We start from the raw sequence: 19639 nt of genomic DNA, 5'->3' as shown, positions 1-19639 counted from the left end.
TTCTCTCTCCTCTCTCTTCCTCATCCATATTTCCTCTAGATTCACCATACTTCCCACACTCACACTCCTTTCTTTCCTCAGCATCTCCACATTCGTCGGTCTTCCCCTTCTTCCGCCCTTATCCGACCTCCCTGCCTCTTCTCTTCCTTCCTCTATTTTCTTCCTATCCTTATCCTCTTCCATTCTTGGGGTATTATTACCTTCCCCCTTTTCCTTCTTTACCGACTTAACCGACCTCTTCTACTCCCTTCTTCCTCTCGTTCTCCCTAGGTGTTTCTCACTTCGGGTCATTGTAGTGGAACAGTTCAAGGAAAGCCACGGAAAATGTGGTTTTGGTAATTAAACGTCGATAGATTACTTTTTGCACAGAACTATTGCACTTTATTTCTTCTTTCTGTGTTCTTTGGCATAACAACGCTTTCTAATGTACCCTTACAAAAATCGGGGGTGCGTGTCTTAAAACTAGGTTTACCAACTACTTAAACTAAAAGATATTAAATTAAACCAAACGACACAATCAACTCTATAGTACTAGCTATGCCGCCCATGTGACAATCGGGAGTCCTATTTTCAAAATCAGAGTCCTGTGCTCGGAATTGTAATTAACGTCTTTTTTAATTAAAAGCTGTAGTAATATACACTATTTTGTATTAATTATGTATAAACAATTGCAACTATGGCAAGTAGAAGTGATGTGGTAGTAGAAAATTCTTATAAATGTGATATGTATATATTTTGTGTATTCCCGAAGTAGTTTGGTGTTGTGAAGCATGATATTTGAAATATTTACAGTGGTTTCAAGAAAATTTAGGTATGAAGCAAAATGAAACTATCTTTGGATCAAATTGAAACATTTAAGAATTGATAAACGTGTATATAAGTTAATAAAAACTTTGAAACAAACGAAATTATTGGAACGAAACCAAAGAGGTTATGTGAAGGCCAGAGAGTAACCGGGAGTCTGACGATGTTGATTGGCTGGGAGTCCGGGAGGCAGATAGAGTAGGGTAGGTGTTGATATATTCAGACCGTACTCCCACGGTGTTGCCATTTTTACTTCAGCACGACTAGTAAGTACTACTAGAGTCGGCTGTGCAAACGACTAATCGTAAGAAATTAAAACTAACTAATCTTAACCTATAGATGGCGCGTCAGTGCCCTGCAACGTTAGTCGCTCCACCCTTTCTTCCCGCTACCCACCATAGACATAAGAAGTATAGACGGAGCCTTTCTACGAGGGGTAAGTGATAATCGCGGTAAGGGGGGAACTCATCTGACTTCGACTATTTTCGTAAACGCAGACTCGGGTATGTTCGGCTTTTCGCATCCGTACGATGAGTTGTATTGAACTTGTAGCAGTGAAGTTGGCTACAAATTCACTACGCATTCACGCCGCGTCGATGAGTGAATGCGTGACCAACTTCACTGCGACAAATCAATGCAACTCATTGTCGGTGTACATACATACATGTGAAAAATGAGCCGAATACTACCGAGTCTTGCCGGAATAAGTCGAAGTCAGACGAGTCCCCTCCTCGCCCCGATTATCACAGCCCCCCTTACCTAAAGTAGCAGTTTATGCTCCGTCTATATTTCTTATGTCTATGCTACCCACGTCTTCTTGTCTCTCACTTGTTAGCTCCTAACCTCAACCTCCTACGCTTTCTTTGCACTCTCTTTTCTTCTTTACATCCCTACCCTACCTTCAATTAATTCTTCCACCCTTATCTGTACCTTTCTACCTCTTTCCGTGCTATATCTAGTGTCCACTTTCTTCTTCTCTCTTTTTCATTCACACCTATATGTACTGCCCAATCTCGCACACGTCTTACCACAACCAGCTCCACAACCGAATTCTCTATTTTTTATACTGTAGCTCTAATAATTTTATCATCCACTGTATGCATATTTATATTCACTGTATTTTTAGTATATTTTTACCTTTAGAAAGAAAACCTTTCGCTTGCAAGTTGTACCATTTCAAAGGAATCACGAGTTCATGTATGATTTTGTATAATGCATGTCATAAATATGAAATGTGATTCAGTATGTGAAACGTTAAAACGGGTGCGAAAATGTAGACCACAGAATTTAATTTTGTTCACACGCATATTGTTTTCAACACGTTGGATCTGAATACATACTTTGCACGCACCTATTACACTGTGAATCACAAAAACATTAGTACACCATCAATACACATTAAAACCGAAATATTTATAGCAGCGACCATTGGCATAACTTGGACCTTTTTCTGAAATGGGATCCCTTAAAAAATTTGAAATTCGTAGAATATGGAATTAAGAGAATTTGAAATTTTGCAATTTTAGAACTTTGAAATTCAAGGATTTTGATATTTTATACAGGTAATCCGATTTAAAAAATATAATCAATTTTAAAAGAGGTAGTTTGGCTTGAAGGGTGTACGCTCAATTTCGTGAATAGGTGTATATGTATCACCAGATATTAAATCACACTTAGCTTATTCATTGCAGCCTCCATGTAAAGTGGAATTAAAGAAGTGTAAATTGTTTAAGGTTAAAAATGAACAGAGTACAAATTATTCGTGACTTAGTTCATGTATGTAATCATAAAAAATCTACATTAGAATGTAATAATTTTTAAATTATAAGAATTGGTTTCTAATCATTATTATTACGATTAGGTTTTTTTGTCTTTCTTATTGTTAGAAACAAGACGATGTTTATTATGCAAACGTTGCAATTTTATTTTGTTAGAAAAACAATTTCCAAAATTAAAATTGAAATCATAAAATAACAAAGGATGATCTAATCCATGAAATGCAATACTCTGTTTTCTTATTTCAAATAAAATAGTACTTTTTATTTTAAATAGAAGGAGAAATTGAAGTTACTAACCTTGAAGAGCCTTAGAATATTTGCAACCATAATGGAGACTACGCTGAAGGAAGCTCCTATAACACCAGTCACGGGTTTGTGGGGCACGTATAGCGGTGGTTTGTCGTTTTCACACTTATATTCTGTTATATCCTGAAAATGAATAAAAGAAAGATCACATGTATTGTACATGCAATCGTATGTATTTCGTTTGTTCCTCGCATTTGCTTATATAATCCTTTTGAATATTCCGATTGATATTTCAGAACGTATTTCAAGCAATAAATGATCAGAAATAGTTACAAGGGAGCGTAAAAAATCAGCACCAGCATAGAAAATAGTGTTAAATATTTTTTATTATGTGTTCATTTATTTTAAAGTACAATTCAAGAACTGCTTTTCTACCTCATCACCAAGCTAATTTAAACATTTATTGCGTGAATTTTTATATTCTTGTTTCAAGAAGTTTTAGTAAATTTCAGGTAAAGTTACTTATATTAAAGCAAGATTTTGTGACAGGATTTTAGAATTTTTAAATTTTGGACACTTGGGACTTTGGAATTTTAGAATTTCGGAATTTTAGAAATTTAGAATTTTAGAAATTTAGAATTTTGGAATTTCGGAATTTTAGAATTTTGGGATTATTATAATGATGAGGGACTTTGGGATACTAAGCGAGTCCGACATATAAGTTAGAGGAAAAAAGCTGCTTAAAATGTCGAATTTTACAACATATTCAAAAATCGTCGAAATCGGATGAGGAATGCTTTTTCTACAAGTTTTTTATAGATAGTCATTTCTTTGGAGATCGATCAGATCTTAACTAGTATTTAACTGTATTTTTGTAACAGATTGTTAACATTCGATTAGCCGACGTCCAATGTCGCAGGAATTTCTCTAGACGGTTCTCCTTTATTTGATACACGAGTAATTGCTTCACGTAATTGAACATTCCTCTGACGTGGCATTTCGACAACTTGTTAACAATACAACAGCTATGAGTTAACTCAGACAAATTGATGAACACAAACTAGAAGCATATTGAATAAAACACACCGTATGTAAACGAAGTTTCAACCGCTACCTAGAAACTATTGCTTCACTGTTTAACTTTTATAATTACTACAATAAAGGGTAAATATTTAGAATAAGGGAGCCACCTCCGATTTCGATCACCTTGAAATATGTTGTCAAGGTTGTCATTCTGAACAATTTTTTCCTATACATATAACAGTCGAATTCTTTTAGTTTTCGAGATATTTGAAAGAATAACGCGCTTTACTGTTAATATTTTCAAGAGTGAATAAATTGCAACTAGGATCTCCTGTATTGTTTTGGGGGGCTTCGCCCTCCAAACCCTTCCGCCCCCACGGCGACAATAATCCCAAACCCCTTTGGGACGGACTTAAGTACTTCGAAAACAAATGTGGGGATTAATGAACGGATAGTATACAGGGTGAGGAAAAAGTCCGGAACCGGTGAAATATCTCGAAAACAAGATATTTTAGGAAAAAATATTTCGTACATAAATTGTAGGGTTTTAATAGATGCATCAAACGGTGGTACGTATTTGACCTTGAGCGTAAGTATAGAGGAGCTATCAAGATCAAGTTAAAAATTTTAAATGGAAACCCCCACTTTTAATTTAATATTCTTATAGCCGTCGAGGTTGCACGGTCGGGTTGATACCTCATTGTGTGTGTGCATGTGCACGTATTTGGTAATCATTATAGCAGATATTCGAATTGCCTCCCTTCTACTGCTTGATAACCTCCACGCAGTACACCTTGGCTACTGCTAATGCCGACGGTACTTGAACTTTATCGACTCATATCTCGAAAAGTACTCAACTGAAAGAAGCTCATGGAAGTGTTTTGTAAAGCTTTCGATGTCAGCTACAAGAATATTAAATAAAAAGTGGGGGTTTCCATTTAAAATTATAACTTGACCTTGATGGCTCCTCTATCCTTACGCTCAAGGTCAAATACGTACCACCGTTTGATGCATCTATTAAAACCCTACAACTTATGTATGAAATATTTTTTCCTAAAATGCGTTGTATTCGAGATATTTCACCGGTCCCGGACTTTTTCCTCAGTATGTCGGTATAAGCTTAATACAGTCAATTGCTAACTGTCAAGTTCACTGATAACTTCGGACATTGAGTCAACGACTTTAGTAATAAACATAAACAAGATATACATATTTATATATACACACAAGGCACTCTATTGTAACGACCCAGAGTGAGTACGTCACTGCACCGACTTGTAGGGAGAGCGGTTCCCTTAGAAGGCGACTCGTATTCTATGTGTTAGGGATTATAGGTTCGTGTGGTGAGCGGTTAAGGAGTGAAATCCAAACACTAATGTGCCAGAACTAATGGTAGTTTGTTTATTCAAGAATAATAGGTAAGTGAATATTAATTGAAATATAATATAAAACAAAATCGCTAGTATAACAATAGGTGCGGCTAGAATAAGAATACAATAAGAAATTATAATGAAATCCGCCCTAGATTGGGAATACAGTGAGAAATATATAATTAGTAGTTAATATACGAAAATAGAAATTAATGATTAGTAATTAGTAATAAATGATAATTAATAATAATTGATAATAGCGCGGAGCTGACTATAGGTACAGCCAACACTCTAAATAATGACCAACTACGCTAAGTACTGGAAATTATTATCAAAAAGCAACTTGTACGGTGCTTTCAGATATGAGCAGACTTTAACTACAGGTCGCAATCGGTTTCTGGACTGGCCAGAGCTGTGTTAAATACAGGCCGTTTCAAGGAGCTCCGCTCCTCGCTAGCTCTTTATACTTGAGTATGGCTTAGCAAAAACACCTGGTTAACACGTTGCGCACCATGAGTAGTTTGTCTGCAAATCCGTAGTATTTATACTTGTCACTGAAAGGAATTTAGTTTAGCATCGGCTACTCTGTCGCTGTATTCCTACCTAAGTGGTTCAGCGCTGAGCAGCCGTAGCTTTACCTCTAATGTTAGAGTGGTAGCTGCACTCGACCTAAGTCGAAGTCGAGCTGAGTGGTCGAAACCAAACTGACTTTTCTTCTTTTTTTTTTTTTTTTTTTTTTTTTTTTTTTTTTTTTTTTTTTTTAAATTACAGGCCAGGCCTGCGTTTTTGGCAGAAGATAATTAATGGGTTTCCTAGGAGTAGTACTCCTCTACACCCAGAAGAAAGAAGAACGGAAGCATTAATGATTTGGAGCCGTTACAGGCATCAGCAGGCGTAGCAATACAGGAAAAAATTTTCAAAAACCTGTTAGCAAGGATGCTGGCAATCAGCATATCATTATTAGGATCTATTGTTCATGAGTATCCCCATCAGCAGAAAAACAATCACATGGTTATGACTCACCAGCAGAGTCATAAGCAGCGAACAAGGCAGATAATTTACTACTCCAAGGATCCACCCGGCGTACCGGGCGGGGAAGTACCATTCCCCGGCGCGGGCCCCAATAGCTGATCGGCTAACCGCCAAAAACCCCTCGCCTGAAACGGGGCACCCGGAACAGGCAGGGGAGGAGGCAGAGGAGGAGGAGGAATAGGAACATCAATTGGAAAGGGTACCTTGGGGTCGTACGGCAAGAGATGTCTTTGGAAACCCAGGGTTCCTCTGATAAGCGGATTCGGATGATCATGTGGGTTGTAATTGGCAAGTAACGATTGGGAGACTGTAGCGAGCATCGGAAGGTTAGATCTGTGATGTATATCGTAAGTAGAGTGCTCCGGGGGCAAATCGTAAATAAGTTTCAGGGCCCTATTCTGAACTCTCTGGAGAGACAATAGGTGGGTCCTAGCGGCCCCATGCCATAGATGAACACCGTAAGTCAACACAGGGCGAATGCACACCTTGTAAAGTAGGATTTTAAGATTGACAGGCAACCTGGACCGAGGTCCAATCAGTATTGTAGAAGCTCCAACAGCCGCAATGGCTTTTTTGCGACGGTCCAGGATTGCAGGGCCCCATCTCAGTTGGGAATCAAAAACAACTCCCAGGTATTTGACTTGCTTCGTCCAGTGAATCACCTCGCCCTCGAGGAACAATGGAGGTATCACACTTTTGAGGTGTTTTCGCTTGCGCGAAAACATAATCAACTGAGTCTTAGAACTGTTAAGTTTCATTTTCCAATCGGCGAAAAACCCTGCAAGTATATCCAGGTGCTCCTGCAGGAGTTTGGCAAGACGATAAGGGCTAAAGGAAGCACCCAGGATAGCCGTATCATCGGCGAACAAAGCCAACGAGGTTGAGGGTGAATGAGGGATGTCATTGATAAAAATAAGAAATAGTAGTGGGCCCAGCACAGATCCCTGCGGAACACCCGCCATGATCAACCTCAGAGACGACCTACCACTACCAATCTGGACGAAGAAGAATCTGTTTTCCAAATAGAAATGAACAAACTTGATCAACGCTGGATGAAAGCCCAATTTAATCATCTTGAAGATTAGACCATTATGCCAAACAGAATCGAAGGCCTTATTTAGATCCAGAAGAACCATAGCAGAATACCGATTGGTGTTAACGTGATGGGTATGGAATTGGGCTGTACGAACCAGCTGTTGTGTAGTGGAATGTCCAGCACGAAACCCAAACTGTTGATCAATCAAAATGTTGTTATCAGAAATATGTTTTTTCAAGATGGAATACAGCACTCTCTCGAATAATTTGGCCATTATCGGCAGAAGACTAATTGGTCGATAGTTTACAGCCAATTTGTGGTCCTTACCCGGTTTCGGAACAGGAATGACCTTTGCAATTTTCCAAGCAAGGGGAAAATAAGAAAGGATGATTGAGGACCTAAAAATGTAATAAAGCTGGATTGACACTTTCTTGGAGGCATATTTAAGAAGCTCAGGAGAGATTCTGTCCCATCCGCTGGCCTTACGCAGTTGTAATTTCCTAATCAGGAGATGGATACTATCAGGAGAGAAAAGGGTCAGAATCTGGTGACAAGGAGAGGGAGAAGAATGCTCTCTTAGGTGGAAGCCACGAACCTCATCGTTAACAAGAGTTTGAAGCCTAGAGGAAGCGCGGTATGCCTGGTCGAAGACACCAGAAAACTGGTCAGCAACAAGCGTGGCCCGAACAGTATTGTCAGAGTGAAAGTTACCCAGATCGTCTTTTAAGGGTGGGATCTTAAAAGGTTTTTTTGCAATCCTCCTAAACACCGGCCAAAAGGTATGGTCGTTCAGTTTAGCCTGCTGGATTTGATTCTGTAAGAATTTCCACTTGAGATAAATAACCCTTCTCTTTACACTCCTGGTAAGCTGGAGATAGAAGTCCTTGAAGAGTGGGTTGCCAGAACGCTGCCAGCGTCTCCTGGCAACATTCCTTAATCTGGTCAAGTCTTTTAATCTTTGGTCAGGCAGGATGAGGCGCTCAGGCATGACAACAAAATGAGTGGCCTTGTAGAACGCTGTTCTCAAGGTCCGTTGGAGGTGACTAATGGCAGAATTGATTTCATCTGCTGTTTTTAGATTGGATTTAATCCGAAAATTACCTGTTAAGTTCTGGTATGCTTCCCAATCCGTAACCGGGAGGGAGGTTGCTAGCCGCGTGTTAAGATTTGGTAGAAGAAGAATGGGTCTGTGGTCGGAACTTAGATCTTCAGACACCTGACACGTCAAGTTTTGGAAGGTATTGGTCAGAAAGAAATCGATTGTTGAGGGAAGCCTAACCAAACTGACTTTTCTTCGCGCTGCACGCCTCTATTTATACTCAGACTTTGCTGACTTAGCGCTTTTTTTTCAATATAGAATTCTTGGGGTAGCTGGAATTTTCCCATCACGTGACGGTCGAGCATCCCTACTCCTTAATTTACGCGGCCTCCCTACTCTGGGACTTCACCCCACCGCGAGATCATCGGGGTTGCTGGCGCACACGCGGTCGTACGTCGATAATTTATCGATGATCTGTTTTACCGTCTAAACGTTTATCGACTTATTTTAATTTTACGACTGATTTTTACATTGGGAAACCGCTGGGACGTTACACTATTGAACGCAAAATGATGTCGAAAATTTATGTAGCCTTAAGATAACTGTTTTCTCAAATATCTCGAAAACTAAAAGAGTCCGACTATCATATGTATAGGAAAAAGTTGCTCAGAATAACGCTCTTGACAACATATTTCAAGGTGATCGAAATCGGAGGTGGCTCCCTTATTCTAAATATTTGCCCAATATTTTTCCGCGCTCCTATGAACGAATTTATACACCTGGTACGCTTTAACTGGTACACTTTTATTTTCACTGTGAAGAAATACTTGAAATACATATACAGGGTGAGTCAGATAAAGCATTACAAACTATTATCTTAGAAACTGTAGCAGTAATCGATCTAATTTTTATTTTTTTAAATTAAATGCTACGAAGTTCCTGATTGTGTGGTGTATAAAAAATTGTTATAAGATGGTTACTATGGTAACAGAATAAACTGACGTCGTCTTTTTTAAGTGGAATGTTATGCTAGTCTCTTTTATTTACATAACTTTTATCAAACTGAATAATATTTACTTGAACTATTTTCTGATATTATTCATAGATATCGATTCATGGCAAAGGAAATATTTAAGGAGCAAATACGCAGAGGCATTGAAGGAGAATAAAAACACATTTAAAATTTATTTGATTAAATATTGAAAATGACGACTATTTACTTGTAAACATGTATTTATTCTTTTCATAATGGTATGATGTGTATCAGACTGTATTGTTGCATTTACCGACTGACAAGCATTTTGTATTCGAGTTTTCATATTTTCTTTTGTGGTAGGTAGAGTTTCCATTACTTTATGCTTCAAATACCCCCACAAGAAAAAATCAAATGCAAAATGCTTGTAAGTCGGTACCTGCAATAATGTTGACCGCTATACAATATTATTAGGTCTACCGGAAAGTTCTATCCGATAATCTCATCTCAAGTTTCCAAAGATAAGTCATTCTACAGAACTTGTATCCACAAATTACCATCATGCTGAGAAGAGGTCATTAATAACGACGGAAATTATACTGTTCAGTAAATATTAATAAATGTATTGAAAATGTATTATATTCTTTTAATTCAAAAACGAAAAGAATTTTCCAGTAGACTTAATATAAGAATCCCAATATTAAAAAAAGAATAAATACATGTTTACAAGTAAAGAGTCGTCATTTTTAATATTTAATCAAAAGAATTTTAAATACGATTGTTTTAGTTCTCTTTGAACGCCTCCGCATATTCGCTTCTTCCATATTTCCTTTGCCATAAATTGTTAACTACGAAGAATATCAAAAAATGGTTCAAGTAAATGTTATTCAGTTTTATAAAAGCTATATAAATAATATAGCATTCCATGTAAAAAAGACGACGTCTGTTTATTCTGACCCCATAGTAGCCATTTTATACAAATTTTTTATACACTAAACCAGTGGTGGCGATCCTTTTTACGTGTGCGTGCTAAAAATTTCCAAATATTATTTATCGACTATCTAAGTAGTTCGACAGTCGATAAATAATAATTCTTTTTTATACATATGTATATGTATAACTATTACACGTGCTAGCTAAATTGTTATACGTGCCATTTCTGGCAGGCGTGCCCTAGGTTCGCCACCAAGGCTCTAAACAATCAGACATCTAGCACCATTTAATTTAAAAAAAAATTAAGCCGTAGCAGCCACAGTTTCTGAGATAATAATTTACAACAAATTATCTGACTCATGCTGTATAAATATGCAGTATAATGTATGCAGTGGTATGTAATAATTATTTACTACGTACAATCTATTCTTTGAGATGTATGACTGCTAATAGCTGCACTGTTAATGCAATCATTTCGAAATAAACTAATGTTTAGAAAAATATTTAAGAGAATAAAAAGATTTATTCTTCGTTCTATACGTATGTACTACTTATTTCTTAGAGATATTGTATATGTATTTATTTTTACCCACAGTTTCAGTGGATATTCGGTTGTATCCACCTACCCTAACATAAAAAACTACGGACTAGTCTCCTCACTATTTTAAAATTCTGAGATTCTAATTGTAAGATTTTAAAAGTCAAAAATCCTGAAATTTTAAACTTCCGAAACTCCAAATTACGAAAACTCTAACCGGCTGCGATTTTAAAATTCTAAAATTTCAAAATCCTAAAATTCTAAAGTTCCAATATCTTTAAATTCCAAAATACATTCTAACTTCTTAAAATCTTATTCTGACAGAAACATCGCTCGAAAAGCAATAAGTATGCAATGCAACTAAAAACAAAATATACGGTTGTGTCTTCGTTGCGTAAAATTGTGAATGAAGAAAATGAAGTAATATTAGAGAATCAAATTAGAATTAAACATTCTTAAGCATTTGATATTGTTAATAAAACTAAAGGACTTGGCTCGTCTCAAAAGGAAGATCCACTTATTCATACGATGAATTATTGTATGAATAAAAGAATTCAATAATGACTCTAATATATTCGTAAATTTCAAAAAAGCTATTGTTTACACTATCATGAACAAAGTGAAATGTTACCGCTCGCCGCGTTAACCCACTTTGATGAGAGTTACTCGCTTTCCTTCCGTAGCATTGCCGTCAATAAAGTATACCCTCCATAACAAAGTTCAGTAACTTTCTGAGACATTACACAACTGTTGTTGACGTTAAAAGTACATAAGTACATACCGTCCTGTACAATAACATTTTTATTCAATGATTAACTACGTACGTATGCTGGAGTGCACTCATAACAGCACTTTGTACATTACCGCTTAAAAACCCTCGGGACATTTATTATTAAGTTTCCTATCAATTAGAGAAACCTTACGTGTAGCTATACAGGGTGTCTCAGCTTAAGTGTTATAATTCCGTTATTCCGTGACTATTAATGATACAAAAAATTGTTGATATGGAAATTATACGGCAAAAGGGGGCCTATGTTTTGGCTGAAGAGAAAAATCTGTTGCATTATTAGTTTAAGAGATTAGGATGGTCAAGTTTTGTTTTTTAATTGGAACTACCATATATTTTTTTCAGATCATGTAAAGCCGGGTATCCACCGGTATCAAACGCCCGTATCGTATCACCGTTCCGAACCCTTTTGAATAGGCAGGCGTTGCCTCGTTGCATGCAACGGCGTGCTGCGGCTCGGACAACATTTCTTCGTTTCTTGATAGAAACGGTTAGGCAATAGGACTGGGCCACTACAGGCGAGGAGTTTCGTTTTGCTGTGTGCCGTTCCGAAGGAACGGAGGCAACGGACCCATCCGAAAAATTTGTCGATTCTTTGCCGTTCCATCGAAGGAAAGGTTCATGCGTTTGCACTTGACATAGCGTTTCGTGCCGTCACTTGGGTTTCAATTTATTTGAAATCTTGCAATATTATTGGATTCATTTCAAAATCAATGAAATTATTTATGAACTTAATCTAATTTAATTTAGATAAATTTTATCGTCTAAATATATTTAAACAGATCAATTATCATAAAAGAGCAATGTTAATAATCACCTGTATGATTATTGAAAAAGGACAATGTTAATTTTCCAGAGATTTTTCCGTTGCCGAGTATCGAAAGTTCTATTGGGCTGTGTACGGAAGTGAAGGAACGGGCCGATCCGAAAATTGTCGGTTTCTTGCCATTCAAAGCATAGGTTCGGAAACCACTTGAAACGTAAAAACAACATACCCAGGCGAAGGCCCGAAATGCTATGTCAAGTGGAAACATGACACTTGAGGCACGAGATAATATGACCTGGAATCGGATATATCAGTGAGATAATACTAATGCAACGACTGAACTTTGTTATTTTTCATTTTTTTCTTATAAAACTGTTACCAAGATATTTGTAACGTTTTTCTGATTAAAATGATACCAAACACGATATGGTCTGGATAATTACACTAAAGAAACAGCATGCAGCAAATCGAAACTTCTCGCCTATAGGAGTTTATTTCAAGAAACGAAGAACTATTGTCCGAGCCGTGTCACGCCGTGGCATGCAACGAGGCAACGCCTGCCTATTCAAAAGGGTTCGGAACGGTGATACGATACGGGCGTTTCATACCGGTGGATACCCGGCGTAGGAGAGAAAAAGGCGTTTTCGTCTTGAGATCGTCTGTCAGACTCGTCAGTGGGGCTGACAACAGACGATCCCTGCCCCAGACACATATCGTACCTCTATTCGGAATTTATATATATCGGAACGGCATTCGGGCGAGCGCTTGCGAGAGGCTCCGTTCAATCTCGCCGCCATCTAGCGCTCCCCGGCCCGAACTCAAGGCGTCCGAGAAATCGAAACTCTCTCCCTTCCACAAAACGCCTACAAATGTATACACTCGATTTCAATTAGTTTTCAAGATATAACGTTTACAAATTTCCCGATTTTCAGTAGATACGTCTCGGCTTGAGTGGCAAGTCGTAAAAGCGGCCCTATTGTTGCGGTAAGTGCCATAGTGGGGGTCTACGCTAGGAACGGCAGACCCAAAGAATAACCGCTGTAGAACTTACCGCAACAATAGGGCCGATTTTGCGACTTGCTACTCAAACCGAGACGTATCTACTGAAAATCGGGAAATTTGTAAACGTTATATCTTGAAAACTAATTAAAAACGAGCGTATACATTAAAGCTTAATGAATTCGTCTTGAGAAGCACTATTACATAATCTGAAAAAAAATATATAGTTCCATTTAAAAAACATAACTTGACCACCATATCTCTTAAACTAATAATGCAAAAGATTTTTCACTTCGGCCAAAACATTGGCCCCATTTTACCATGCAATGTCCATATCAACAATTTTTTGTATCATTAATAGTTACGGAATAACGGTAATTATAACACTTAAGCTGAGACACTGTTGTATACTAAAACTGTAATTAGGTATTGGATATGATTAACTAACTTTTGAGTGAAGGCTTTTAAATTCATACTTTGCATAATTAATGTAATCATTGGCGAAACTAGGTAGAGGCCATGGTGGGCCTGGCCCCCTTAAAAATCTGGACTGACTAAAATAATGGATTATCACCGTTTAAAAATATTAAGATTCTAAAATTTCGTAATTCCAAATCGTTAGTTTTTCTACACATAAAAATTACAAATCTTAAGAATTTCAGATATCTAAAATTAAAAAATTCTGAAATCCTAAAATTTTACTCCTGTTACATTGCCATGAACGACGCGGTAGGGCGGAGAATTGTTCAGTTGATAGGAAAAGGTAGATAAAATCATTATTTTCGTACGCTATGATGGTGGAAGCGTAGCACTAGCATGCTTGAAAATCTGTACGAAAATCAAATCGCTCACGTGGCAATATAACGGGAGTCTATTATAACTCATAACATTTCCCAACCCCATCGAAATTTTCGAGATCTTCCACATTTATGCTTTCAAGAACCCGACCTGACCCGGCTAGATATTGTCGGGTTATTGCGCACCCAGTGCCAGTTTTAGCAATATTGGCGCCCTGGGCAAGATTATCGTAGCGCCCATTAAAATATATGTATATAGGTAGAAAACGCGTCAGGGAAGATGTAGACATAAATGCCGCAGCATATATAGCATATATGTAATATTACATATGAGATGTAGATAGAGAGAAGAGACAATGAGAAAATACCGGTATATTTGCATACTAGGGACACTGGGCTGCGGCACCCCCTACAGATCTAGCGCCCTAGACGTCCCCCCCCCCCCCCCCCCCCCCGCCCCCGACGCAGGCACTGTGCGTACCTCTAATAAAAGTATACTTTGGTTAGCCCTCGAACAGCGAATCGTAAAGAAACACCCCGCTGTAATTTAATTTCCTAAATACACTGTTCCTTTGAAAATTATTTTTCCAATATATGCAACTCTTTCGTTTAAAAATTGTACATTTAACTTTAGGGTAATATCCTTGTATACATATATTTTGTAAGTCTGGATCTCGATTGATCCAGACTTCACTGTTCAAAGATTAAAAATGAATTTCAAGGAAAACGTCCATTTGGTACGAATTTACTTAAAGTTCTTATCATTTCTCCCTAATTATAACAGCAGTAGTCTGCCTATAATAGGCGAATTATTTTTAACTAATTTTATAGAGTATTTTGGGACCGACTGATTATAATAATAATAGCCGGTTAATATTATTCATGATATTATTCAGTCTTTTTTTTCACAAGTAAAAGATCACTTACATTTATATTTCACTAAAACTACGATTGCTTTTTTATTCAACAAGTAAATTAAGAATAACTCTATTATTATTTAATAATTTAATACAAGATACGAAAGTCTTGCAGTAAATAAAAGAGATGATAAACGACAGCCTGTTGTTTAAAGCAGAGCTTCGACGTTTGATAGGCAAGGATTAATCTACTTCCAAGGAAGCACATTTAAGATTAATGGATCTCATAATTTTAGAAACAACGTAATTTTCAACGATTACTCAACGGGAAAACAGTTCAATCAGATTCGATCAGTATTAATTGTTTATTTTAATAAGTTTATTTAAAATTAATCGGAGAAAAATATTTTTTAAATAGCACGAGTATAAATAATTAGACACATTTTGTAGTGTAACATAATGTTTCAGCCCTTTGATGGTCCTTTTTAAAAATAAATAATAAATTTAATAATTTAATTAAAAGAATTTACAATAGAAACAATAACCAATAAATAAAAGTATAAATGGAAGAATTATGAAAACATAAGAAAAAAATGATTACCTCTGTTATAAAATATGAAGCACAATAATTAGCTATAGATATTATTACATCTTTAGACCAATATTAAAATTTAAACTGGAAGTTTTCTATCAACAAAGAAATTAATGTATCACGTAGAAAGGAATTTTTTTAAATTATCAAAGTTGTTGGAACTATAACAGTAAACTCTTTCTATATTGCCACTCTACAATACATTGCCGACTGAGCAATTTCTTTTAAAACAAGAATTTCCATGCATGATATTTCTACACACAGGTCGCCGCAGTATCACAGCCCGATATCGTTTTTTCATCGACAAATGAAATCATAAATCTTTCGTTAAACAGTGAGACAATGTATATGTGTTAGGGCTGTAAGAAAAATTCGAATATTCAGCTATTAACATATTTGAATATTTACTGTCTACCGTTTCCTGGAGCTCCTTACGTTAACCATACGTACTGTGCAGAGATAGAAAGATGACTAGCGGGACGGCAGAAGGGCACTTCGCACGTTCCGCCCTGTCTCCACGTTTGATCCTCGCAACGCTGACTTCGTACCATCTCCCTTTGTCACGAAGTCTCATTTTCCTTCTTTATCAGGCGATGCGATTAGTATGTGACCGATTCGGCCAATAACTAGAATGCGTGTGCGTGAGGTATGACTTACCAAATACAGGGTGATTCTCTCGGCGCGCAACACAATAGCCGTGCCGCACAATGGAACCCCTGCTATTCCGTTTCTTGTCTTCGTCTCAGCCATAAACACACAGAGCAGTTTTGGGTCCGGCGATATGGCCCCTGGGTCTTTTTACCCGCAAACATAGTAGGGTTCCATTGTGCGGGGCGGCTATTGTGTTGCGCGCCGAGAGAATCACCCTGTACGACCAGCTAGCCGTGCCCACATTCCTTCCGCTCGTCATCTTCTCATCTCTGCATAATAGGTTCATCTTCCCGTCTATTTCCTTAGGCTCCCAGTATTATCTAACACTGGTTAAGTTAACTAAGAACACCATAACCTAAATAAAGCCCCGGCTGCGCAGCCACCCCCTCCGGCTCGTAACATTGTTACGGAACAGATAATGACTCATGAACTAGATAATACTCGTATGGAACGTGTATACGTTCATTATGATACGCATCATTCAGAGCGATGATCGAAGCATAGTAAAGGTGAAACACAGAAAAGTAATTCACGTTTTTCGGACACAATTATGAGAGAAATGCGTAATGATTATGATATTTATATCTAGGAGAAGTATACTGATTCAGAGTGCTTTTTGGGAAAAATTGTGAAAAAATTCTTTTCTATAAAAACGTTCGGTTTACAAGGTTCTAAAAACAATATTGCACAATGGGGTTCTGTACAGTTCTGTATAATCATGCAAAGAATATTTTTAAAAAAGAACGATAAGAAAATATTGTTTCTTCACTTTAAAATTTTTGAATTACAAAATCGCTAAATTTGGCAGCATGGCAGACAAAGATCGTCCAGAGTAAAAAAAACGAAAAAGGAGGAAACTTACCTGATTCATATAAGATCTGACGAACTCCATGCTCTGATCAAGAGCGTAGGTATCACTGCTGCAGGAGTCAAGAATAAGAGCACCCAAAGTGGTGTTTGGTAATAAATCATTGTCTGAATTGATCTCGTCGAGGGCATACAGCATAGCTTCCAATCGTTGCATTCCCTTTTCTTCCTTCACCGCACCGCATGGCGATTGACCGATCGAGCCTGACACCTATGAATAAAAATATGACTATCTATGAATAAAATACATGTATAATAAGGATTTCGAACACTATAATAATCGCGCTTTCACAGAATTGCCTTTTCTAACATCACCATAGAGAAGAAACTGTTTTAGAATTGTACAGGATGACGTATTTAAAACAAAACATCGGAATACCTTTATTATTCTAGACAGTACGAAAAACTGATAACGGTGAAAGTTGCTTCGTTTAAAGAGAAAGAAAATATAATACTGCCATGGTTGCTTCGCTCAAATTGCTGAATTTTTTAATTCAGACAATTTAAAAATTTGCAGCTACCCTAATAGCGAAAACATTTTTTTATTCTATTAATAAAAGAATACCAGAGATGAAAACACTCCCTTTAAAAAATTTCGTGAATATTTACAAAACCGTGCAAGATATGAAAAAAAGTTATATGAATTTTGAGATCCTGCGTTGTAATGATAAATAATTTAAAATACTAAATTCAACTAAATTAGGATAATTTAATCAAAAATAACGGTAGGTACAACAGAGAAGGGGGATAATTATTAAAAATTATGATTATAATTATCATTTATTTAAATTATTCACGATTATTTATTATTTTTTATTTAATGATTTAATAATTTTTTTTACTAATGGATATAATGGTCTGTTTCTGCAAAAACAGTTTGAAATTATTTTAAAAATTTTTATTGTGACGTATAAAGGGGAATTGATGTGAAAATTTAAAAAATTTAAAAAATAAGATTTAGGTGATCAGATTATTTGTTGGATCGTGAAGTTTTGCGGCAATTGGTGGAATCTGTGTTTACCAAACTACTCGAGAACTCCCTCAGAAACTCCAAGTTTGTCATACAACGCTCGTACTAGGTTTACGGAAACTCGGTAAAGTAAAAAAACTTGACCGACGTTGGATGTCACAGGAATTGTCGAAGGAAAACAGGCAGAATAGTTTCTCTATAGTGATTCCTCTTCTCTGTCAACAACAAACCGTACCTCTTTTGAATTGTACATTAACAAGTGATGTAAAGTGAATGCTATAAGACAACAGAGGAATACATATATGATCCAATTGACTTCAGAATAGGCTTTTTATTTGTAAAAACTGGTCGAAATGAAGAAACGGAGAGGTGCATCTCAATTGTGTGATATGACTTATTTATTGGATTACAGATATAAATGATTTTGTGAAATATAAATACATACAGTGAGTGTAAAAAGTGTTAGGACACCGTTTAAATCAGAATATCTCATTTAAAATTGAACCAAATGACTTGAGGTTTTTTGAGAAGTTATACAAATTAATTTACTAAGATCCGTGCTTTTGTCGTTTTAAAAAATTACAATTTGTTGAAATCGTGAAAGAAAATAGTAGAAGGCAATTTTTTAACTTTTTTATCTGAGTTTGCAGTTATCTGAGTTATGTTCAAGAACATAACTATACTTGTAACTTCCATGTGCATTGATCGATCTCGATGAAATTTTCAGCATACCTATAATTTATTTGAATCTATTGAATTATAGGCTCACAAAAAAAGATGACAAATTACCCTTTACTATTTTCTTTCACGATTTCAACAAATTATAATTTTTTAAAACGACGATAGCACATATCTTAGTAAATTAATTTATATAACTTCTCAAAAAACCTCAAGACATTTGGTCCAATTTTAAATGAAGTATTCTGTTTTAAACGGTGTCCAAACACTTTTTACACTCACTGTAGTTTTTATATTAGGATTTTTTGGGGAAGGTCGGTCTGGTGCCTTAGCTTTATTACTACTGTCAAGTGTTTAATATTGTTAAATTCTAAATTCATTCTAATATTGTTTAATTATTTTTATTCATAACCTCGCGTGATAAGAATATTATGATAGGTTTTGTTTTTAGTTGAATTGAATATTATGTTCCACAAAATTTTACGAGAGAATCTTAGAATCTTAGAACATTAGAATATTAGATTATTAGAATTTTAGAACAATGGGACATCATAAAATTAGAACATTAAAACATTAAAATGTTAAAATATTGAAGGATTAGAATATTAGAATGTTAGAATATTAAAATACTAAAATACATATCAGCACTTTAGAACGGTAGCACATTAAGATATTAAATTATTCGATTATTAGATTATTAGAATTTTAGAATTCTAGAACTTTAGGATCTCGGAATTTTGAAATCTTTGAACTTTGAAGTTTTCCAATATTGAAATTCTCGAATCTTAAAATTTTACGTCAATAGTTACATCAATTACACCTTTACCAACACGAAATCCTACAATGTTTCTTACATCGTTTAAAAAAAGAAATCTATTTTCATGGTTTCATAATGTTTTTCTG

At 36.2% G+C, this 19639-nt stretch overlaps 1 protein-coding gene across 1 annotated transcript in view; it reads right to left on the bottom strand.

Moving 5' to 3' along the window:
* LOC114880931 (metabotropic glutamate receptor 8-like) overlaps positions 1 to 19639 on the bottom strand; it is a 207224-nt gene that overhangs the window by 73421 nt on the left and 114164 nt on the right. The window contains exons 3-4 of the mRNA XM_046287428.1: positions 17084 to 17299; positions 2880 to 3011 (exon numbers count right to left, since the gene is read on the bottom strand). Of these exons, the coding sequence (XP_046143384.1) occupies positions 2880 to 3011; positions 17084 to 17299 (348 nt within the window). The remainder of the gene's footprint in view (positions 1 to 2879; positions 3012 to 17083; positions 17300 to 19639) is intronic.

This window comes from Osmia bicornis, chromosome 10 (genome assembly GCF_907164935.1).
Source record: "Osmia bicornis bicornis chromosome 10, iOsmBic2.1, whole genome shotgun sequence".
In the NCBI taxonomy this organism is placed as follows: domain Eukaryota; kingdom Metazoa; phylum Arthropoda; class Insecta; order Hymenoptera; family Megachilidae; genus Osmia; species Osmia bicornis.
This window is presented reverse-complemented; position numbering and strand designations above follow the sequence as displayed.